The sequence below is a fragment of the Sturnira hondurensis genome, unplaced genomic scaffold, assembly GCF_014824575.4.
Source record: "Sturnira hondurensis isolate 20B ecotype Veracruz unplaced genomic scaffold, ASM1482457v3 Scaffold0010276, whole genome shotgun sequence".
NCBI classification, from domain to species: domain Eukaryota; kingdom Metazoa; phylum Chordata; class Mammalia; order Chiroptera; family Phyllostomidae; genus Sturnira; species Sturnira hondurensis.
The window spans coordinates 1-24,371 of record NW_028082907.1 but is presented as its reverse complement, the minus strand read 5'-3'; the positions used below and the strand labels follow the sequence as shown (position 1 = coordinate 24,371).

General features: G+C 41.0%; 1 protein-coding gene across 1 annotated transcript; it reads left to right on the top strand.

Annotated features, from left to right (window-relative positions):
• The first annotated feature begins 13,757 nt into the window (after positions 1-13,757).
• On the top strand, positions 13,758-14,750 carry LOC118995684 (olfactory receptor-like protein DTMT). Its single transcript, XM_037058803.1, has one exon. It carries the CDS (start codon positions 13,799-13,801, stop codon positions 14,741-14,743), a length of 945 nt encoding a protein of 314 aa, XP_036914698.1. The 5' UTR covers positions 13,758-13,798; the 3' UTR covers positions 14,744-14,750.
• The last annotated feature ends 9,621 nt before the right edge of the window (positions 14,751-24,371 follow it).

Sequence of the window (24,371 nt, the reverse complement as noted above, 5' to 3'; positions counted from 1 at the left end):
GTACTTGAAGAAGAATTAAATAAAAACATTTTATTAAAAATACCAACTCCTGGATTCATTGATTCTTAGAATTGTGCTTTTAGTCTCTATGTTATTCAATTCTGCTCTGATCTTGGTTATTTCCTTCCTTCTACTTGCTCTGGGCTGTCTTTGTTGTTGTTCCTCCAGTTCTTGCAGGCCTCGGGTTAGGTTGTTTGTTTGATATATTTCTATCTTCTTTAGGTAAGCCTGTATTACTATGAACTCCCCTCTCAGGACTGCCTTCACTGTATCCCATAGGTTTTGGGTTGTTGTGAGTTCATTTTCATTTGTTTCCAGAAGCTTTCTGACTTCTTCCCTAATTTCAATCTTGACCATTTGTTGTTTAATAGCATACCATTCACTCTACATGCTTTTGGGTGTTTTGGTTTTTTTTCCTGTGGGGTTGGTTTCCAATTTCAGTTCCTTGTGGTCAGAGAAAATGCTTGGTGTGATTTCTATTTTCCTGAATTTATTGAGACTTGTTTTGTGTCCTATCTAGTGGTCTATCTTTGAAAATCTTCCATGTGTATTTGAAAAGAATGTGTATTTAGCTTCTTTGGGGTGGAGGGTTCTATATATATCAATTAGGTCCATTTCATCTAGGATGTCATTTAATGCTGCAATATCTTTGTTGATATTTTGTTTGGAAGATGTGTCCATTTTAGACAGTGGGATGTTAAAATCCCCTACTATAATTGTGTTGCTGTCAATATCTTTCTTGAGGTCCTCCAGAATTTTCTTTATATATTTGGGTGCTCCTATGTTGGGTGCATATATATTTACGATGTTAATGTCTTCTTGGTGGATTCTCTCCCTGAGTATTATGAAGTAACCTTCTGGGTCTCGCTTTATGGCCCTTTTATTGAAGTCTATTTTGTCTGATATGAGGATTGCTACCCTAGCCTTTTTTTTTTTTTTGACCAATTGCCTGGAAAATTTGTTTGCATCCTTTCACTTTTAGTCTATGGTGGTCTTTTGACGTAAGGTGTGTCTCTTGTAGGCAGCATATGTGTGGGTCATGCTTTTTTTCACCATTCAGCTCTTCTATGTCTTTTAATTGGTGCATTTAATCCATTTGCGTTTAAGCTTATTTGTGAAAGGTACTTATTCATTGCCATTTGTGTACCTGTTGTCCTCTCTATCTCTCTCTTTTCCTTCCTTTCCTAAGGCAGCCCTTGTAGTAATTCCTGTAGAGGTGGTTTGGTGGAGGCATATTCTTTTAGACTTCTTTTGTCTTGGAAGCTCTTTATTTGGCCTTCTATCTTGATTGAGAGCCTTGCTGGGTACAGTAGCCTTGGTTGTAGGCCTCTGTTTCTCATTACTTGGAATATTTCTTGCCATTCTCTTCTTGCTTGGAGTGTTTCCATTGAGAAGTCAGTAGCCAACCTTATTGGGACTCCCTTGTATGTTACTTCCTTTTTCTCCCTTGCTGCCTTTAGGATTTTCTCTTTGTCTTGGAGGTTTGCCATTTTAATGATGATGTGTCTTGCAGTAGGTGTCTTTGGGTTCCACCTGGTTGGGACTCTCTGTGATTCCTAAATCCATGTGACTTTCTCTCTCCTCAACTTAGGAAAATTTCTGTTATTACTTTTTCAAGTAGATTTCCTATCCCTTGTTCTTCTTCCTCTCCTTCTGGTATTCCTATTATTCGGGTATTATTACGTTTCATGTTGTTTTGCATTTCTCTTAAATTCTCCTCATTTTTTCTGATTCTCTTTTCCATTATTTGGTCTGTCTGGGAGATTCTTTCTATCCTGTCTTCTATCTCACTTATGCGATCTTCCACCATATCTATTCTATTTTTCATACCTTCTACTGTGTTCTTCAGTTCAGAAATTGTATTCTTCATTTCCTCTTGGCCTTTACTGATGGTTTCTATTTCCTTTTTCATGTTGGTATAGTTTGCAGAGAGTTTATTGTAGCTCCCCTGTAGTTTCTGGTAGCTCGTTTTAAGCTCTTTGAATTTCCTGATAACCAGTGCTATGAATTCAATATCTGATATTTGTCTTGCTTCTCTTTCATCTAACATTCTTTCTGAGACTTCCTCCTTTTCTTTTATTTGGGGATTGTTTCTTTGTCTTCCCATTGTTTGTGTTGCTTTTCTTGTTGGCCTCAGCTTCTTAAAGTGATCTGGTCTGGTTCCCTGTGTTTATGGTGTGAACTTCTGTGGTAGGATGCCTGTGAGATTCAGTGGTGCAGTCTCCTGCAGGTATCTTGGTGTTCTCCACTTTCACCTACTCCTCTTGTTGGTTTCCAGCTGGTCAAACCTTTTCCTCTGGTCTCCCTAGCTGCAGCAATCTGAGGGGCTATTAGTGTGGCCTTTCTCTCCTCTTGGTGAACTTAGCTGGTCTTGCCAGTGCCCTCCCAAGATCCAGACTGGCGCCGCTCTCCCGTGCCCCGCTGAGAGCAGGATTTTCCCCAGGCTTCCCAGCCCTGACCTGGCATGAGGGCGCGCACTCCCAGCCTGGCTTTCCTGGTCTCACAGGCTTGGGCTTGGACCTTTCCCAGTGCTGTGGCTGCACACACAGGGCGACTCACAATTCTTCCAAGTTGGCAGCCACAGCCTGACTCCCGGTGCTTCTCAGTCTGAGCCCAGCTGGGTAGGGATGGAGCTGGGTAGGGATGGAGCTGGCGCTCTTTCAGGGGCCCTGCCAGTAGCCCCCAGCCCCCTGAGGCTGTGGGAACCCAGGTTCAAGTCCCGCGTTCTCAGTTCCCCAAGCCGGCAATAACAGCCTGACTCCTGGTGCTACTCAGCCTGTCAGTAGTCCACAGCTCTCCGAGACTGTGGGAGCTCCGGCTCGAGTCCCCTGCTATCGGGAATTCGCACCACCTGGAATGCACGGCAACTCCTAGATCTCCAAGCCAGTAACCACAATCGGACTCCCAGTGCTTCTCAGTCTGTGCCCAGCTCGGTAGGGAGGGAGCTGGTGACTGGCGCTCTTCCAGGGGCACTGCCAGTATCCCGAAGCTCCCCGAGACTGTGGGAATGCTGGCTCAGGCTACTGGGAATGCCAGGGCCGCTCAGTTCGGCAAACCGGCAACCACAGCCTGACTCCACCGGTTATCAGAGCTCCCTGGTTTGCTTCCCAATGCCCACTCCTCTCTCTGCCACTACAGGCAAACCGATCTCTCCTGGTGTTTTCCAATCTGTGCCCTGCTGGTTAGAGAGGGCGCCGGTGACTAGTTCTTTCCCTGAGTTGTTGTTGCCCACCCTCGGCTCTTAGAGACCAGGGCGACCGAGCCACGGACCTGGCGCGGCCCAGCAGCGGGCCTGCAGCCTCTGTGCTGTTCCCTCGTACCTTGTTGATCTGCAGTCCATCTCCTCTCCTCAACCTCTGGTAATTCATTGTCCACTATACTTTCTGGGGTCCTGCCTTCCTATATGCTGGGTCCCTGTTAGGTGTTCACTGTGCTCCTCTGCAGAGCAGCCCGTTTTTTCTCCGGCGCGTGAAGGGAAACAAAATCCTTTGTCCTACTCCGCTGCCACCTTCTAAAGTCTTTAAGGTTATTATTGAAAGGTACTTATTCACTGCCATTTTTGTACCACAGTTCCTCTCTGTCTCTCTCTTTTCCTTCCTTTCCTTAAAGGAGCCCTTTTAGTAATTCTTCTAGAGGTGGTTTGGTGGAGGCATATTCTTTTAGACTCCTTTTGTCTTGGAAGCTTTTTATTTGGCCTTCTATCTTGATTGAGAGCCTTGCTGGGTAAAGTTGCCTTGGCTGTAGACCTCTGTTTCTCATTACTTGGAATATTTCTTGCCATTCTCTTCTTGCTTGGACTGTTTCCATTGAGAAGTCAGTAGCTAACCTTATTGGAGCTCCCTTGTATGTTACTTCCTTTTTCTCCCTTGCTGCCTTTAAGATTCTCTCTTTGTCTTGGAATTTTGCCAGTTTAATGATGATGTGCCTTGAAGTGGGCCTCTTTGGGTTCCTCTTGAATGGGACTCTCTCTGATTCCTGGATTCGTGTTACTTTTTCTCTCATCAAATTAGGAAAATTTTCCATCATTACTCTTTCAAATAGGTTTTCTCTCCCTTGTTCTTCTTCTTCTCCTTCTGGTATTCCTATTATTCGGATATTATTATGTTTCATATTATCTTGCATTTCTCTTAGTACCTCTTCATTCTTTTTGAGCCTCTTTTTCCTTTCTTGCTCTTTCTGGGAGATTCTTTGTTCTGCGTCCTCCAACTCACTGATCCGATCTTCTGCCTCATCGGTCCTGCTTTTCATTCCTTCTACTGTGTTCTTCAGTTCCATAATTGTATTCTTCATTTCTTCTTGTCCTTCGCTGATAGTTTCTATTTCCTTTTTCATGTTCATATAGCTTGCAGAGAGCTCATTGTAGCTCCCCTCTAGTTTCTGGTAGCTCATTGTGAGCTCTTTGAATTTCCTGATAACTAGTGCTTTGAATTCAGTATCTGATAGCTTACTTGCCTCTCTTTCATCTGACATTATTTCTGAGACTTCCACCTTTTCTTTCATTTGGGCATTGTGTCTTTGTCTTCCCATTGCTTATCAGACTCTTCTTGTTAGCTTCAGCTTCTTACATTGATCTGTTCTGACTCCCTAGGTTTATGGTGTGAACTTCTGTCGTAGAATACCTGTGATATTCAGTGGTGCAGTCACCTGCAGGTATCTTGATATTCTCCGCTTCCACCTACTCCTTTCTTTGTGTGTGTGTGATCACCTGGAGGGGGAGGCAAAAGGTTTATGACAGCAGGAGAGTACTTTATGATATTTACAGTCACAGCTGGCAGAGAAGAGATAGAAGATCTTTAGGCTCTATATAGTGTTAACTGTAATCTTCAACCCAATTTGCCACCTCTAGGAAAGGATAGACCAAAGATCAGTCTCTTGTTTGGGATGGAGGCTTGTGAGTTGTATCTAGAAAGCAGTGAGGTTGCAGGTGGTCAGATTTTGAGGTCAGGTGAGAGTAAAGAATAGTAAATAGACATAGCATGTGAGCAAGTAGAGTTAATCACTACAGTAATAGAATTCAGGAACCTGTAAAGTGGGCTAAGACCTGAGAGATGTGTTGTGAAGTATTTACAGTTCTATAGAAAGCAACAAACAAACAACCAAACGTTTAAAAAAAGGGCAGGAGAAGGGAGGAAAAAGCGATAAGTTTGGGATGAAAGGAAGAAAGGACTAAAACAGGAAAAAGGAAAGGAGAGGAACAGAGTACTGAAAGATACAGCAAGAATAAAATTTAAAAAAATATACGATTACTGAAAAAAGTTTTTTAAAAAAGTAAAAAACAAAACAAAACAAAACAAAAACCTAAAAACCTCCTTCCTTGTTGGTTTCAAACTGTCCAATTCGGTTTTTCTGGTTCTGGCAGGACCCTCTGTGGGCTGGGTTGTAGGCCCAGGCACACACCTGCCCGCCAGCCAGGCTACCAGACTGGGGTGTGGGCGCCTGCCCACCCGACAGTCTGCCTGGGTCCCACGGGATCTGGTACTGGTCCTTCCCAGTCCTGTGGCTGGGTGAGAAGCAAGTCAAGCTGCCTTCACGGGAGAACACCTCAGTCCACTTTCCAGTAAAAACTTCTCCAGAAAGCGTGCCTCTCAGCCCAGCCCAATCCCCAACCTGACTGGTTAGAACAATGCTCCTCTCAAATTTCCTGGGCTGGCAGGCTGGTGGGCTGGCGACCACACAGATCACAACTGAACATGGCCCCCTGTCCTTGCCACCCTCCCTGCACACCTAGGCAGACAGGTCTCTGCCACCCAGCCCCGCCTAAATGATGAGGGGAGGAACCAGCTCTTCCAAAGACCCCGCGGCCAGCCCAATGCTCCACTAGGTGCTGGGCTCCCTATGAGTCCTCCATGGCACTGGCTGCAGATGGAAGAAGCCTCTACACCCCTAACGCGGCGGCAGCAGCGGCTCCGAGGCGTTTCGGGCTGGTGGAGGGCAGCCGGCCCTGCTGCTGCCGCTGCCGCTTTTCTCTTTACTCACAGGTGCTGGGCTCCCAGTGAGTCCTTTGTAGCAGACACCCCTGTCGCTGGTCGCAGGTTTTGGCCTCTGGGCCCTGGAAGCTGCGGCAGCAGCAGATCCGAGGTCTTTACGCGCCAATGGCTGCTGGTCCCGCCGCTGCTGCTTTTGACTACTCTGGGGTGCCTGGCACCCTAGGGCAGCCAGCCCTCCCGAGGGCAGCCGGCCCTGCCGCTGCTGCTTTTGTCTTTACTCACAGGTGCTAGGCTCCTGATGAGTCCTCTGTGGCAGACACCCCTGTTGCTGGTCACAGGCATTGGCCTCTGGGCCCCGACCACTGTGGCAGCCACGGCTCCAAGGTCTTTACGCGCCAGCCAATGGCTGCCGTCCAGCCGCCGCCGCCACCACCGCCGCCACCGCCGCCGCTGCCCTTGACTTTACTCAGGGTTCCCGGGCTCCTGATGAGTTCTCCGTGTCAGAGGACCCTGTCGCTGGGCACAGACAGAAGGAAGCTTCTGGGCTCCGATGGCTCCGGCAGCCGTGGCTCTGAGGTCTTTACACGCTGGCCAATGGCTGCCGCCGGCCTGGCTGCCTCCGTCCTTACTCCTGTCCCTGAGACCCCAACGACCTGTAGCTGTCTGGTCTGTCACTATCTCTGGTCTCTTATTTTCATAAATGCTGGGGAATTGTTGGTTGGGGAATTGATTGCGCTGTTCTTCAGTAAATCTGCCAGGATTTTCTCCCAGGGGTACGAGAACTGGAGTTGCTCCATCCTACTCCACTGACATTTTCCTCTCCTCAGCCTCATAAAACTTTTAATATATTATCTATTTCTACATAGCCAATTATCCCCCACCCCCAAATTAGTGGCTTAAAACAATAAGCATTTATTATCTCTCACACTGTCAGTGGGCCAGGATTTCAGGAGTAACTTGGCTAGGAACACACTTCAAGGTGGCTCGTGCAAATGACTGCCAAATGGACGCTTTTTGTTGAGAGGTGGCCTGTTTCTTCAAGGCAGGCCTTTACAAAGGGCTGCCTGAGTGTCCTCATGACATGGTAGCTGGCTTTCCCTAGAGTGAGAAATCTAATACTGAGGTATCCAGGTGGAAGCTGTCCATTTTATGACCCAGCCTTGGAAGTCACATCACTATACTACAGTGAATCATTATGTATGGCCCACATACAGGAAGAGGGGAATTAGCCTCCACCATTTGAAGAAAAGAGTGCCAAAGAAATGGCAGACATATTTTAAAACCAGCATGTTTTTTGAAAGCATATTTATTCACATACAGTATGGTATTGGCTAATGAATAGGCAGGTTACTAGACCAATTTAAATAGAAAAATAGACTCAAGTATATAGAGAACTTAGTGATAAAGGTAACATATGAAATCAGTGGGGAAGAAAAGCTATTTAGTAAGTGGTACTGGAACCACTGGGAAGCATTTGGGAAAAAACACACTTAGAATTTAATTTTATGCTTTTTTAACACTTTTTCTTTTTGTCTGTTTTTTATTAATTTTTTAATTTAATTATTGTTCAAGTACAGTTTTCTGTCTTTCACTCCCATCCCAGGACACCCCCCCAAGTGCTCCCCACCTCCCTCCCCTTTCCACCCCCCCTTAGTTGTTGTCCTTGTGTCCTTTATACTTGTTCCTGTGAATCCTTCCCCTTTTCCCCCTAAAATTTTCTCCCCTCTCCCCTATGGTCCCTGTCAAACTGTTTTCTATTTCAGTATCTTTGGTTATATTTTGTTTGCTTGTTTGTTTTGTTGTCTAGGTTCCTGTTAAAGGTGAGATCATATGGTATTTGTCTTTCACCACCTGGCTTATTTCATTCAGCATAATGCTTTCCACTTCCATCCATGCTGTTGCAAAGGGTAGGAGATCCTTTCGTTCTGCTGCGTAGTATTCCATTGTGTAAATGTACCATAGTTTTTGGATCCATTCATCATTCATTTGCTGATGGGCACCTAGGTTGCTTCCATCTCTTGGCTATTGTAAATTGTGCTGCTATGAACATTGGTGTGCATAGGTTCTTTTGGATTGGTTTTTCAGGGTTCTTAGGATATGCTCCTAGCAGTGAAATTGCTGAATCAAAAGGCAGATCTATTTTTAGTTTTCTGAGAAAATTTTATGCTCTTATCCATAGTGGCTATACCAGTCTGCAATTCCACCAACAGTGCACTAGTGTCCCCTTTTCTCCACAGCCTCTCCAGCACTTGTTGTTTGTTTCTTTCTTTACAATAGCCATTCTGACTGGTGTAAAGTGGTATCTCATTGTGGTTTTAATTTGCATCTCTCTGATACCTAGTGATATTGAACATCTTTTCATGTGTCTCTGGATCCTGTGTATGTCCTCCTCGGAGAAGAGTCTGTTCAAGTCCTTTGCCCATTTTTTAATTGGGTTGCTTATCTTCTTAGAGTGGGGTCGTGTGAGTTCTTTGTATATTTTGGAGATTAAACCTTTGTCTGAGGTATCACTGGTAAGTATGTTTTCCCATACAGTTGGTTCTCTTTTTATCTTAATACTGTTTTCTTTAGCCATGCAGAAGCTTTTAATTTTGATGAGATCCCATTTGTTCATTCTTTCCTTTATATTCCTTGCTCTAGGGGACATATCAGTAAAAATGTTGCTGCATGAAATATCTGAGGTTTCCCTGCCAATGTGCTTTTCTAGGATTTTAACTTTTAAAACTTTTTGAAAAGATTTTAAAACTATTTTATTGTTATTCTATTAGTTGTCTCAATTTTTTACCCTTTGCACTCCTCCGTCCACCCCATCCCCTGCTCCCATAGTCAGCTCCCAGTCAACTTTACTGATGCCCATGTCTGTAGTAAGCCAGTCAGTGAAAGACAAATACCATATGATCTCACCTCTAAGAGGAGTCTAATGAACAAGATAAACTAACAAACAAAATAGAACTACAAGCATGGAAACATGAAACAGACTGCCAGTGACCAGAGGGCAGTAGGGAGGGGAATGATGGTGGGAAGAAGGGGAAGGAACTAGAAAACATGTATGCTAAGGTTTTTAAGTATTTTTTGTATCCTTTTGTAATTCTCTCTTATATATTTACTTTTTTGATCCATTTAGAAGTTACCTTTATGTAGATTGCAAGACACTGAGGTTTAACATTATTTTTACTTCTCAAATAGGTAGCTAATTATTTCAATACCATCTCTTGAATAGCACATCATTTTCATATTGATTTAAAATACTATGTTTACTATAAAGTCAAATGTACAAACAGGCATGAATGAATATATGGAACAGACTGACAGCTGTCAGAGGGGAGGGGGAACTGGATGAAAGAAGGTGAAGGGATCAGCCAAAGAACACATGTGCATAATTCATAGACAAAGACAACAGTGTGATGATGGCCAGAGGGAAGGGGGGATGGGGCCTGGGTGGAGGTGGGCAAAGGGCAGGGGGGAATGGGGACATCTGTAATAATGTCAACAATGAAAATAAAGTTAAAAATAGAAAAATTTTAAAAATACATAAAAAAGAAAATAATCCACTTGGACACCATGTATTTGACCTCTTTACCCTTTTCTACTCTCTACCCCTTTTTCTTCTGGTAATCAGCATACTGTTGTCTGTGTCTATGAGTTTGTCTGTCTTGTTCATTTGTTACTTGCAGTTTTATATCCCACGTATGAGTGAAATCATATGGTTCTTCACTATTTCCAACTTATTTTGCTTAGCCCGATATTCTCAAGATCCATCCTTGTCGTTGAAAATGACAATATTTCATCTTCTTCAGAGTAGTAGTCCATCATATGTATGTCCCACATCATCTTTATCCAATGATAGAAGAAGATTTGACTTTGGGTGGTGCACACACAATGCAATATACGGATGGTGTATTACAGAACTGTACACTTGAAACCCATACAATCTTATTAACCAATGTCACCCCAATGAGTTTAATTAAAAAATAAACAAAAAATTCTATTGGAGTATTTTTTCTTTTTTAAAATATATTTTATTCATTATGCTATTACATTTGTCCCATTTTCCCCCTTCACTCCCCTCCGCCCTGCACACCCCCTCCCACTCACACTCACATTCCCCACCTTTAGTTCATGTCCACAAGTCATACGTGTAAGTTCTTTGGCTTCTACATTTCCTGTACTATTCTTACCTCCCCCTTTCTATTTTCTACCTGCCATCTATGCTACTTATTCTCTGTACCTTTCCCCCCTCTCTCCTCCTCCCTGTCCCCTGTTGATAATCCTCCATGTGATCTCCATTTCTGTGGTTCTGTTCTAGTTGTTTGCTTAGTTTGCTTTTGTTTTTGTTTTATGTGTGGTTATTAATGATTGTGAGTTTGCTGTCATTGCACTGTTCATATTTTTTATCTTGTCTTTCTTAGATAAATCCCTTGAACATTTCATATAATAAGGGCTTGGTGATGATGAGCTCCTTTAACTTGACCTTATCTGAGAAGCACTTTATCTGCCCTGATGTAGTTCCCAAGGGAGGACGACTGGTTTGCCTCAATGGTTCTGTTCTGCTGGACGCTGAGACAGACACTTGGCCATTTTGTGTACTGAACCAACAGGCAAATTAAGGAGTTACCATAGAAAACTGGGTTCCTCTACACAGTGAGGAAAGACTGTGCTGGCTATCTAGGATATTCTTTGGGGTACCACTTAGTAAAAGTAAATAGAAAACTATAACAACTCAATAAAGGCAATAACACTGAGGATTCAGACTCCCAAAGAATGAAGGTTGAATGTAAATAACCCCCTCCAGTTGAAGTGATGAAGAAACAAGAACTGGGTGTGGAAGAAGGCCATAATGTTAGCTATGGCCTTGTGCTCAATTTCAGAGTAAGGAGGAGCTGGAGACTAGGAGTTATTCTGACACATCTGTAGAGAGGTAGAGATAATGGTGGTGGCAGGGTGATGTTACGGTTTTCTTGGAGAGGTAAGAAGCTAGATGTACCTTAATAAAATGCAAATCTGGGTTTCTTTTCTATCTTGGTCTGAGGAAGGTTGAACATGATCTGGGGGATTGTGTCTTTTATTCTTGTCCTTTCCATATGTCTGCATATGGTTAGGTCATAGAAGTCAAATCCTTGTTAGCTGCAGGTTTCTCTCTCCTGGGTGTGTTTATGTGGAATTAAGTTGTAGTGAGAGATTCTGCCACCCTGGGAATATTTCCAACATGTATCTTTCATGGTAGTACCCCGATGGCTTCTCGTTGCCCAGAGGCTAAATGCCTAAACTACACTTGAAGTGATTTTAGGATATTCACAGTCTTGCCCATGCTTGCTTTTGTGGCTTCTACAACCATCCTGTTTCACCTGCAAAAGGTAGGCCCCAGTCTCATAGGACCACCATCCATTAAGTAGACAGTGTTTAAGCATCTGTACATGAGCTTCTCTCCAACCCCACCCCCCAAAGTATAGTTAGGCGTGACCTGTGACTAATCAATCACTGCCTAAGGACTCTGAGAGCATTTGTCCTGAGAAATCCTGGATAATGACTTTGTCTTCCAGGAGTTCCTCCGGGATCTAGCCTCCTCTGGGATCCGGGGCCCCTTAGGCCCAAGAATGTGTAGAATTGGAGATGTGAGAAGGGATGTTATAGATACAGGTGATGACTCCAGTGGTTGTTCCTTCACACACCTTAGTGAATGAAAGGGAGCATAATCTCGGGCCAGGATCCTGGAATCACCATCAGATAGACTGGGTAAGTTGGGTAGAAGAAAAATGAGCTAGTCTTTTAGGGTCCTTCCAACCGGAGGATCTCATGTGCTATTCTGCAGCACAATTTTTCAGGTATAAGAATCCTCTTCTCTACCTCTCAGCTTCCCAAGATTTCTTCACATTCTAGAAATATTTTGACTGATGTTCACCAGTTTTTAATGGTAGCATTCATAAGTATTACTAGGTAATGTATGTCTCGAGATTGTATCATTTCAACAAAAGGCATCTGTGTGAGGCAGGCATTCAATACAGATTAACCTTTGACTATATGTTTGAATTACATGAGGAGCTTTCAAATATTTTGGATGGGCTGTCCCTCTCCAGAGAGGCTGATTACATTTATTGGGGGAGGGTACAGTAATCTTTTTTTAAAAACGTGTTGCATGTTCTTACTGCTCAAAATGTTGCCCACAGATCAGCAGAGTTGCATTACAAAATGTAAAATTTGTGCAGACTGACAACTACTGATTCACCAGGTTAAGATGAAGCATCCATAATTGAGCAGCTGAAGCCCATAAGCCTGATCTGGGGCTGGGGTCTGATGCAAGTGCAGCTGGCTCTGGTTTGTGATTCCTAGTGAAAGTCTTGACTAGGAGATGGGTCCCACTTACTTCCCAGGGGAGAAAAATTCTGAGAAAGTAGGTATGCGAAACCTCATTTGATGCTTCTCTCTACTGAAAATCCAACCCATTATGTCCACATGTAAAAAATTATTAACATGGCTCAATTAAATAGCATCAACAGGATGGAAACCCCAGCAGTTGGACTCAGTTATGTTTCTTTAAGGAAGGAACTTCCCACCTCTCTTTGGGCTCCTCCTTAGCATTCTTCGTCAGGTCTGAGGCACACTCTGAGGTATGGATATCTGGAGAACAGCTAGAGGAAGAAGGTAGAATTTATCTTTATTCCTTCCTTTTTCTCCCCTCATCAGCAAACCTCCCCATCAGGTTTATTTTTCACAGCAATATCGTCATATCCTGTGGGTATCCACACAAGCAGAGAGCGACAGTGTGGATGTATATACTGGGTTGTCTATTCATGATAAAGAGTAGTGTGGTTGAAGTAGTGTGGTATTTTCTAGAAGTCTGAGGTTACATCCAGGAATTATGTAATAAAGCATCAAAAACTAGTAAGTTCTTGTTCTGACAATATTTAGTAGATGTAGATATTGTAACTTAACAGGAGTTTTCTGTCTTTCAGTTGGAGGAATGCATGTCTAAGCCTGAAATACAGCCAATAATTGTTCACAAAACATCAGCTACTTGGAGGCACTGTGCCAGGTGCTTGTCTTGCTGCAGCTGCGGCCTTTCTTGCATGGAATTGACAATCCAGTAGGGAAGAGAGTGATGAACAAATAATCCCAATGGGACTAGGTACTGTGGGAACAAGCACAGGATGCTGTGGAAACATAGCAGTGGGTTCTCACCTGCTCTGGGGAGAGAGAAGGGTTATGACTTGAGCCTGGGTTTCTTTTACTGAGATGAGAGAAACTGGAGGAGTGGATTGGGAGAGGGGCAGGGTGAGATTATGAGTTTCATGTGGGCATCTGTTGAGCTGAAGATGCTTATAATATTACATGGGGGGATAATCACTAAGTAATTGATGGGACAGTTCTGAAAGTAATGGAGTTTCATCCATGAGATAAATGTATATGGTAATTGATACCATGGGAATATGCAGGCTTTTTAGGGCTGGACACAGAAAATTATAAGAAAATAGTGTCTAAGAAAAAGCCCAAAGAAGCACCAATATATATGATACTGTTAGAGAGAAACCAGTCACAGTTACTGAGAATAAATTCTCAGGGAAGTATAAGGAGAACCTGTATAAGGGATCCCCAGTATAAGGGATCACACTGAAGATAACAGATGAGAGTGTTTTAGAGGGGTGGGAAGAGTCAGTATTGTTACAAGCTAATTAATAAACAATGAGAAAATAAGTCTGAAAGGTGGCTTGGATTTAGTGATATATTTGTGGTGACAGAAAGTACTGTTATAAATAATGAGTAAAACCAATTATTGAAGAGCAACTAACAGACCACATATCACAGAAATGTGTTTATTTTTATTCAGATTTTTAATGGACACTGTGATTTTTCTCTTAAGACACTGGAAACAGAACATGACTGGAAGAAATCAAACTATCATCACATACTTCCTCCTTCAGGGCCTGACAGTTGAGCCAGAGCAGCAAAACCTGTTCTATGCCCTGTTCCTGGTCATGTATCTTACCACCATCCTGGGGAACCTCATCATCATCGTGCTTATTCACCTGGACTCTCGCCTCCACACACCCATGTATTTCTTTCTCAGTAATTTGTCTTTCTGTGACCTCTGCTTTTCCTCTGTCACAATGCCCAAGTTGCTTCAGAACATGCAGAGTCAAGTCCAATCCATCCCCTATGCAGGCTGTTTGGCCCAGATGTATTTCTTTCTGTTTTTTGGAGACCTGGAGAGCCTCCTGCTTGTGGCCATGGCCTATGACCGCTATGTGGCCATCTGCTCCCCACTGCACTACACCACCATCATGAGCCCCAGGCTCTGTATTTCCCTGGTGGTGCTGTCCTTGGTCCTGACCACGGTGAATGCCCTGTTACACACGTTTCTTGTGGCTAGACTGTGTTTTTGTGCTGACAACAAGATCCCCCACTTTTTCTGTGACATGTCTGCTCTGCTGAAGCTGTCCTGCTCTGACACTGGAGTTAATGAGTTGATGATATTTATCATGGGAGGGCTCATTGTTGTCATCCCATTCCTATTCATCATCATGTCCTATGCACGAATTGTGTCCTCCATCCTCAAGGTCCCTTCTGCTAGAGGCATATGCAAGGCCTTCTCCACCTGTGGCTCCCACCTGTCTGTGGTGTCTCTATCCTATGGGACAGTTATTGGTCTCTATTTATGCCCATCAGCGGATAACTCTACTGTTAAGGAGACAGTCATGGCTATGATGTACACTGTGGTGAGCCCCATGCTGAACCCCTTCATCTATAGCCTGAGGAACAGAGACATGAAGGGATCCCTGGGAAGAGTCTTTCTCAAAAAGAAAACTCCCTTGTCTGTGTGATGGTAAAGATTGGAGGTTTTTTATTTATTCCTTTTTTAAATCCTCACCCGAGGATGTATTTATTGATCTTAGAGAAGAGTGGGAGGGTGGAGAGAGAGAATGGCAAACATCAATATGAGAGAGAAACATCAGTTGGTTGCCTCCTATAAGCTTCCTGATGGGGTGAAACCCACATCCCAGGCATGTGCCCTGACTGGGGATTGAACTGGCAAACTTGGTGTATGGCACAACACTCGAACCAAATTAGTTACCAATCAGTGCTATTTATTAAATTTATTGGGGTGATGGATAATTAGATTATGTAGTTTTCAAGTGTACATTTCTACAATGCATGAGAAAAGATTAAATACTGCCATTTGCGACAATGTAGATGGGCTTTGAGAATATCATGCTAAGTGAAATATGTCAGAAAGAAAAAGAACGATGTGTTTTCACTCATATGTGGCATATAAAATGGAATTTTTGGCCTTGGCTTGTGTGGCTCAGTTTGTTGGAGCATTGTCCCATAAACCAAAAGGTTGTGGGTTCAATTCTCAGTCAGGGCATATAAAGAGGTTGCAGATTTGATTCTGGTCTAGTGCATACAGGAGGCAATTGATTGATGTTTCTTTCACATCAGTATTTCTCTCTCTCCCTTCTCTCTGGAATAAAAAAAAAAAACTTTATAGTGGAATTTTTGCATAATTTTATATACTAGATATATTGATACTAGTATTGGGCTATTAACCACACTTCTTTTCTCAGTATTGGTCTTTTAAAATTGCATACTAAACAATTGTATAATAAGTAAAAGAAATGAAGTGGAAGTATGTTGTTGAACTTGGAAAGGGAATCTCAATGACTTGCTAGCAAGGTCTTCCTCTTTGTTATTCCCTAGTGACCCTGAAAAGCATCCTATAAACTTTTAACTGATCTTTCTGTCTTCAGTTGTGAAGCCACTAGTTTATTGTGTTATTTCACTTAATTAAAACTTTGTTTTAGCCCTGGCTGATGTAGCTCAGTGGAGTGAGCACGGGCCTGTGAAGCAAAGGGTCGCCGGTTCGATTCCCAGTCAGCGCCCATGCCTGGGTTGCAGGCCAGGTCCCCAGTAGGGGACACATGAGAGGGAACCACATGCTGATGCTTCTCTCCCACTCTTTCTCCTTCACTTTCCCTCTCTCTAAATAAATAAAGTAAAAGTATTTTTTAAAAACTTGGTTTTAAAAAATACTGTGTCCTCAGTTAATATTGACTGAAAATCAAACATCTCACTCTACTTAATACCTCTGTTAAACTGGACTATTTATTGTTGAATACAATTTTCTTCTGGAAGGAAAAGTTTTATTTCTTTTCAGCATAGAAATGGCAAACTGGAGAAAAGGTGTGGGGGTAGAGGTGTTTATATTTGGAGGGGTTTGACCCTGTTGAGTAGAATGTCTGCATCTGCTCATTAAACATATTTTTACTCTTACTTCCTTTCTTATTAAATATTTTACTGTTATTCCATTATAGTAATCCCAATTTTCCCCTTTTGCCCTCCTCCAGCCCAGCCCACCTCCTGCTCGCCCAGTCATTCCCTACAGTGTTGTCCATGTCCACGAGTCAGTCATACATGTTCCTTAACCTTTCTCTTCCTGAGAAAGTGCTCACAACATTCTGTCTCTCAACATTTTATCCTTTGATTTATTTTCATATTTACATTCTCTTTAAATTTTTTTATTGTTGTTCAGTTACAGTTGTCCCCATTTTTGCCCCTATTACTCTCTCCTGCCCCATCCAACCCCTGCTCCCAAAGACAATCTCCACCCATTATCCTTGTTCATAGGTCCTTTGTACAGAAAGATCCATGATTTGAACTGAGCCTAAAGTATAATTTCTATCTTCTTTACTATAATAGTTTAGTTTGTCTTTATGTAGGAACTAATTCATTCTTTGGATCCTAAACATTCCTCCCTCTGGTACAGAAAAGAAAGCCAAAGTCTGCTTAACAACTTCACTTAGAATGTTTTTAATTTAATTTAAATTATTTTATTGTTGTTCAATTACAGTTATTTGTATTTTCTCCCCACCCCTCCCCCTCACACCCCCAACCCACCTGCCTCCCTTGCTTCCACTTTCCCCCTTGGTTTTGTCCATGTGTCCTTTATAGCAGTTGCTGAAAATCTTCTCCCTACTGTTGTTGCCCCCCTCCCCTCTGGCTATTGTTACATTGTACTTAATGTCAGAGTCTGTGGTTATATTTTGTATGTTTTTTTCTTTTGATGATTATATTCCAGTTAAAGGTGAGATCATATGGTATTTGTCCCTCGTCGCCTGGCTTATTTCACTTAGCATGATGCTCTCCAGTTCCATCCATGCTGTTGCAAAGGGTGTAAGCTCCTTCTTTCTCTCTGCTGCATTGAATTCAATTGTGTAAATGTACCAGAGTTTTTGGATCCACTCATTTACTGATAGGCACTTAGGTTGTTTCTAGCACGTGGTTATTGTAAATTTTGCTGCTATGAACATTGGTGTGCATAGGTTTTTTGGATTGGTGTTTCACTGCTCTAAGGGTATAATCCCAGCAGTGAATTGCTGGGTCAAAATGCAGTTCTATTTTTAGTTTTCTGAGGAAATTCCATATTGTTTTCCACAGTGGCTGCAGCAGCCTGCATTCCCACCAACAGTGCACTAGGGATCCCTTTTCTTCACATGCTGTTCAACAATTATTTGTAGATTTGTTTATGGTGGCCATTCTGACTGGTGTGAGATGGTATCTCATTGTGGTTTTTATTTGCATCTCTCTGATGGCTAGTGATGCTAAGCATCTTTTCATGTGTCTCTGGGCCCTCTGTATGTCCACCTTGGAGAAGTGTCTGTTCAAGTCTTTTGCCCATTTTTTAATTGAGGCTTTTGTCTCCCTGGAGTGGAGTCATGTGAGTTATTTATATATTTTTGGAGATCAAGCCCTTGTTCCTGATGTCATTAGCAAATATGTTTTCCCATACTGTTGGCTCTCTTTTCATTTTAATGCTGTTTTCTTAAAAAAAATAAAAAATTGTATTGATCATGCTCTTCCAGTTGTCCCATGTGCCCCCTTTTATTCCCCTCCACCCTGCACCCCCTCCCCCAGCTGCATTCCTTCTCTACTTAGTTCATGTCCATGGGTCATATATATAAGTTCTTTGGCTTCTCCATTTCCTATACAATTCTTAATCTCCCCCTGTCTATTTTGTACCTACCATTTCTGCCTCTTATCCCCGTACCTTTTTCCCTATTCTATCCCTTCCAGTTCCCTATTGATAACCACATATGAGATCTCCATTTCTCTGATTCTGTTTCTATTCTAGCTGTTTGCTTAGTTTGTTTTTGTCTTTCTAGGTTCGGTTGTTGATAGTTGTAAGTTTTCCATGGACAACTATGAACGTTTTACTTCTTTTTCTTAGATAAGTCCATTTAAAATCTCATACAATAAGGGCTTAGTGATAATGAGTTCCTTTAACTTGACCTTATCTGGGAAGCACTTTATCTGCCCTTCCATTCTAAATGATAGCTTTGCTGGACAGAGTAATCTTTATTATTATTATTATTTATTTCAATTGTTGTTCAAGTACAGTTTTTCTGTCTTTTACTTCCATTCCAGCCCACTCCCCCAAAGCTCCCCACCTGTTCCCCATTTCCACCCACCTTAGTTTTTATCCAGGTGTCCTCTATACTTGTTCCTATAAACCCTTCCCTTTTCCCTCTCTCCCCTGGTCCATGTCAGCCTATTCTCTATTTCAGTGTCTTTGGTTATATTTTGCTTGCTTGTTTGTTTTCTTGCTTAGCTCCCTTTAAAGGTGAGATCATATGGTATTTGTCTTTCATCGCCTGGCTTATTTCACTCAGCATAATGCTTTCCAATTTCATCCATGCTGTTGGAAAGTGTAGGAGCTCCTTCTTTCTTTGTGCTGCATACTATTCTCTTGTGTAAATGTAGCAGAGTTTTTGGATCCATTCATTTACTGATGGGTACCTAGGTTGCTTCCAGCACTGGGCTATTATAAATTGTGCTGCTATGAACATTGGGGTGCATAGGTTCTTTTGGATTGGTGTTTCAGGACTCTTGGGTATAATCCTAGCAGTGAAATTGCTGAATCAAAAGGCAGATCTATTTTTAGTTTTCTGTGAAACTTCCATGCTCTTATTCATAGTGGTTGTACCAGTCTGCAATCCCACCAACAGTGAACTAGGGTCCCCTTTTCCCCACAGCCTCTCCAACACTTGTTGTTTGTTGCTTTGTTTATGATGGCCATTCTGACTGGTGTAAAGTGGTATCTCATTGTGGTTCTAATTTGCATCTTTCTGATAGCTAGTGATATTGTGCATCTTTTCCTTTGTCTCTGGATCCTCTGCATGTCCTCCTTGGAGAGATATCTGTTCAGGTCCTTTGCAGAGTTTTTAATTGGGTTGCTTGTCTTCTTAGAGTGAAGTCGTGTAAGTCCTTTGTATATTTTGGCGATTTAACCCTTGTCTGAGGTATCATTGGCAACTATGTTTTTCCATACAGTTGATTCTCTTTTTATTTTAATACTGTTTTCTTTAGCCATGCAGAAGCTTTTACTTTTGATGAGATCCCATTTCTTTATTCTTTCCTTTATGTCCCTTGCTCTAGGGAACATATCAGTAAAAATGTTGCTGTGTGAAATATCTGAGATTTCCTGTCAATATTCTCCTCTAGGACTTTAATGGTGTCATGGCTTATATTTAAGTCTTTTACCCACCTTGAATTTATTTTGGTATATGATGTAAGTTGGTGCTCAAGTTTCCTTTTTTTTTTTCATGTAGCTGTCCAGTTCTCCCAACACCATTTGTTGAAGAGGCCATTTTTACTCCATTTTATGTTGCTGCCCCATTTATTGAAAATTAATTGTCCAAAAGGACTTGGGTTTATGTCTGGGATCTCTGTTCTTTGCCACTGGTCCATGTGCCTGTTTTTATGCCAGTACCAGGCTGTTTTGATTACAATGGCCTTGTAATACAGTTTGGTATCAGGTATTGTGATCCTGCCTACTTTGCACTTCTTTCTCAAAATTGCAGCAGCTATTCAGTGTGGTTTCTGGTTCCATGTAAATTTATGAAATGTTTGTTCTATATCTGTGAAATATGCCATTGGTACTTTAATAGGTATTGCATTGAATCTGTAAATTGCTTTGAGTAGTAAAGACATTTTGATTATGTTAATTCTTCTGATCCATGAACACAGTATATGTTTCCACTTGTTTGTGTCTTCCTTGATTTCTTTCTTCAGTCTTGTGTAGTTTTCTGCATACAGGCCTTTTACCTCCTTGATTAGGTTTATTCCCAGATTTTTTCTTTTTTGCTATGTCAAGTGGGATTTTTTCTTGATTTCTGCTTCTGGTGTTTCATTGTTGGTATACAAAAATGCCTTTGATTTCTGTGTATTGACTTTGTACCCACAGTTTTGCCAAATTCATTTATCAGGTCGAGCAGCATTTTTGTGGAGTATATAGGATTTTCTAAGTACACTATCATGTCATCTGTAAACAATGAGAGTTTTATTTTACCTTTTCCTATTTGGATGCCTTTTATTTCCTTTTCATGTCCGATCCCTGTGGCTAACACTTCCGATATTATATTGAATAGAAGTGGTAAAAGTGGACAACCTTCTCTTGTTCCTGATATTAGTGGAAAAGCTTTTAGTTTTTGCCCATTGAGTATGATGTTGGCTGTAGGTCTTTCATATATGGTCTTTATGATGTTCAGGAACGCTCCATCTATTCCCACTTTGCTGAGTATTTTTCATATGAATCGGTGCTTTAACTTATCAAATGCTTTTTCCACATCTATTGATACAATCATGTGATATTTGTGTTTGCTTTTGTTTATGTGATGTATTACATTTGCTGATTTGTGAACAGTGAACCATCATTGCATCCCTGGGATGAATCCCACTTGGTCGTGGTGTATGATCTTTTTAATGTGTTGTTGGATGCAGTTTGCCAATATTTTATTGAGGATATTAGTGTCATCAGCCATATTGGCCTGAAGTTTTCTCTTTGTTGTGTCTCTATCTGGCTTTGGAATTAGGATGATGCTGGCTTCATAAAAAGAGTTGGGGAGTTTTCCCTCCTTTTGGATGTTTTGAAATAGTCTGTGAAGAATAGGGGTTAGCTCTTCCTTAAAAGCTTTGTAGGATTCTCGTGTGAAACAATCTGGTCCAGGGTTTTTGTGTGATGGGAGTTTTTTGATTACTGCTTCAATTTCATCTGCTGTTATTGCTCTGTTCATGCTTTCTGCTTCTTCTTCATTGAGTTTTGAAAAATTATATTTTTCTAGAAATTGATTCATTTCACCTAGGTTTTCAAATTTCTTGGCATACAGTTCTTCATAGTAATTTCTTATAATCCTTTGTATTTCTATGATGTCGGTTGTAATCTCTTCTCTTTCATTTCTGATTGTGTTTATTTGTGTCCTCTCTCTTCTTTTCTTGATGAGCCTGCCTAAAGGCTTGTCAATTTTGTTTATGTTTTCAAAAAAACCAGCTCCTGGATTCATTGATCCTTAGAATTGTGCTTTTAGTCTCTATGTCATTGAATTCTGCTCTGAGCTTGGTTTTCTTCCTTCCTTCTACTTACTCTGGGCTGTCTTTGTTGTTGTTCCTTGAGTTCTTGCAGGCGTAGGTTTAGGTTTTTTCCAATGTTTGTTCAAATTATCTCAGTAACATTTGTAGTCTTCAGCAGAGTTCTTTGACGTCTTTTTCTGATTTATCCTTATATATTTAATGCTTTTAAAATGCTATGGCAATTATATCCTAAAAACGCTGAAACACCAATTGAAAAGAACCTATACACCCCGATGTTCATAGCAGCACAATTTACAATAACCAAGTGCTGGAAGCAGCATAAATGCCCATTAGTAAATGAATGGCTCAAAAAACAATGGTACATTTACACAATGGAATACTATGCAGCAGAAAGAAAGAAGGAGCTCCTATCCTTGGCAACAGTATGAATGGAACTGGAGAGCATTATGCTAAGTGAAATAAACCAGGTGGTGAGGGACAAATACCATATGATCTCACCTTTAAGTGGAACCTAATCAACAAAACAAACAAGCAAGCAAAATATAACCAAAGACATTGAAATTAAGAACAATCTGACAGACGGGATAATCGTGGGAGGTGGGAGGGGATAATCGTGGGAGGGGGGAAGGGTTTTCAGGAACAACTATAAAGGACACACGGACAAAACCAAGGGGGTGGATGAAAGCAGGGGAGAGAGGTGGGGACAGCAAGGGTTGCGGGGGAGTGGTAGGGGGTAAATGCAGACAACTGTACTTGAACAAGAATAAAATAATTAAAAAATTAAAAGCCTATGGTAATTGATGACATTTTAAAGATTTTGTTTTCTACTCGTTTGCTACTCATAGGTAGCGATAAAATTGATTTTTTCTTATTGAGGTTGTATCTGGTGATCTTATTAGGGACACCAATGATTCCATTTGTTTGTAGATACTTTTGTATTTTTTATGTTTGTACTTAGGATTTTGAATACTGACATTTTTTTCTTACTTTCCAATCCCTATGGTGTTTTTTTTTTAAATTTCTTTTTCTTTGCTTAGAGCAGAGGTGTCAAACTCATTTTCACCAGGGGCCACATTAGCTTCGTGGTTGCCTTTAAAGGGCTGAATGTAATTTCAACTCCTTAACTGTTAAGGAGTAGTTACATTTATACAGTCCTAAAATTGTTTTGGCCCTTTGAAGGAAAGTGCAAGCCTGATGTGGCCCCTGGGGAAAATGAGTTTGACACCCTTGTCTTAGAGCATTAACTAGGTCATTCAGTACAATGTTAAAAAATATTTGGTGATAAATGACTCTTGTTTCCTCACTGATCTTTAAGGAAAGCTTTAAATATTTCATAATTGTGTATGCTTCCTTTGAATTAGAGGGTCGACAAAGTACACTTTGTGAGTAAATAAATTTGTTCTTGTAAATAAATTTGATTGGAACACAGCCTGGTTCATTCATTTACTTATGATTGCTCCTATGCTACAATGACAGTTGTACAAATGTTTATTTATTTACTTACATGTGTACACCATGTTAATGATTTTTAAGTGCACAGTTCCACGGTATTAAATACATTCACATTGTTGTGCAACCATCACCACCATCACCACCATCACCACCGGTAACTCTTTTCCTCTTTTAAATCTGAACCTCTATGCTAAGCAGTAACTCCCCATCTTCCCTGCCCCCAAGCCCCTGGTAACTACCATTTACTTTCCGACTTTATGATTTTAAGTACTCTAAGCACCTCATATAAGTGGAATCACGCAGTATTTATCTTTTTGTGAACAGGTTATTTCACTTAGCATATAGGATGATGTCCTCAAAGTTGGTCCATGTTGTAGAACATTGCAGAATTTACTTCCTTTAAAAGTAAAAAAGGGTTGTATAATAGCCCATTGCATGAATATACCACACTTTGGTAATCCTTTTGTTGGATGATTGACACTTGGGTTCCTTCCACGTTCCAGTTATTGTGAATACTGCTATGAACATAGATGTACAAATACTGCTTTGAGACCCTGATTTCAATTCCTTGGGGGTGTATACTCAGAAGTGGCATTGCTATGTCATATTATAATTCTATTTTTAATTTTTTTAGAAATTTCCACACTGTTTTCCACAGTGGCTATACCTTTTAAATTGTCAACAGTGCACAATTTCCAATTTCCCCATATCTTTAGCCATACTTGTTGCTTTCCTTTTTTTTTTACTAATAGTCATCCTAATGAGAGTGAAGTGGTGTCTCATTATAGCTTTGATTTACATTTCCCTAATGGTTAGCGATGTTGAACACCTTTTCATGTGCTTATTGGCCATTTGTATGTCTTTGAACAAATGTTTTTTGCCCATTTTTGAATTAGCTTGTTTGTTTTTGTTGTGCAATGTTAGGAGTTCTCTCTATATTCTGGTTATTAATCGCTTATTAGAGACATGATCTAAAATATTTTCTCCTTTTATTTTTATCTTTTTGTATTTACTGTAGGTTTTTCTTTGTTGTGACTATGAGGCTTGATGAAAACGTGTTATACATATAATGTGTCTTTAAAGCTGATAAAATATAACTTCAACCGTATGCAATGACTCTCACTTGTACTTCCTCCCCACACTTTGTTATTGTTGTCAGAATTTACTTCTTTTTAAATGATGTAACCACTAGCAAATTTTTGCAGTTATCCTGAACACTTTTGTCTTTTAATTTTTATAGTACGGTTATATGTGACTTTTGTATCACTATTACAGTATTATATTATTTCGTATATGTTTACATATTTAACTTTAACAGTGAGATTTATAGTTTATATACTTTGGAGTGCTGTTTAATATCCTTATATTTAACTTGAACTTCCTTAAGCATTTCTTGAAAGGCAAGTCTAGTGGTGATTAACTTCCCCAGCTTTTGTTTGCCTGGAAAAGACTGTATTGATCCTTTCTCTTTTTTTAAACCTGACAATTGGTTTATTGACTGAGAAAGAGAAAGAGAGATTGATGTGAGCAGGAAACATTGATCGATTGCCTCCGGTATGCATGCCAACCAAAGATTGAACGCACAACCTAGGTATATGCCCTGCCTGGGAATTGAACTTCGGGTATGGGACA

Bases quoted from the DNA above. Each gene is read 5' to 3' on its own strand.
- LOC118995684 (XM_037058803.1), top strand. From the start codon at position 13,799: ATGACTGGAAGAAATCAAACTATCATCACATACTTCCTCCTTCAGGGC.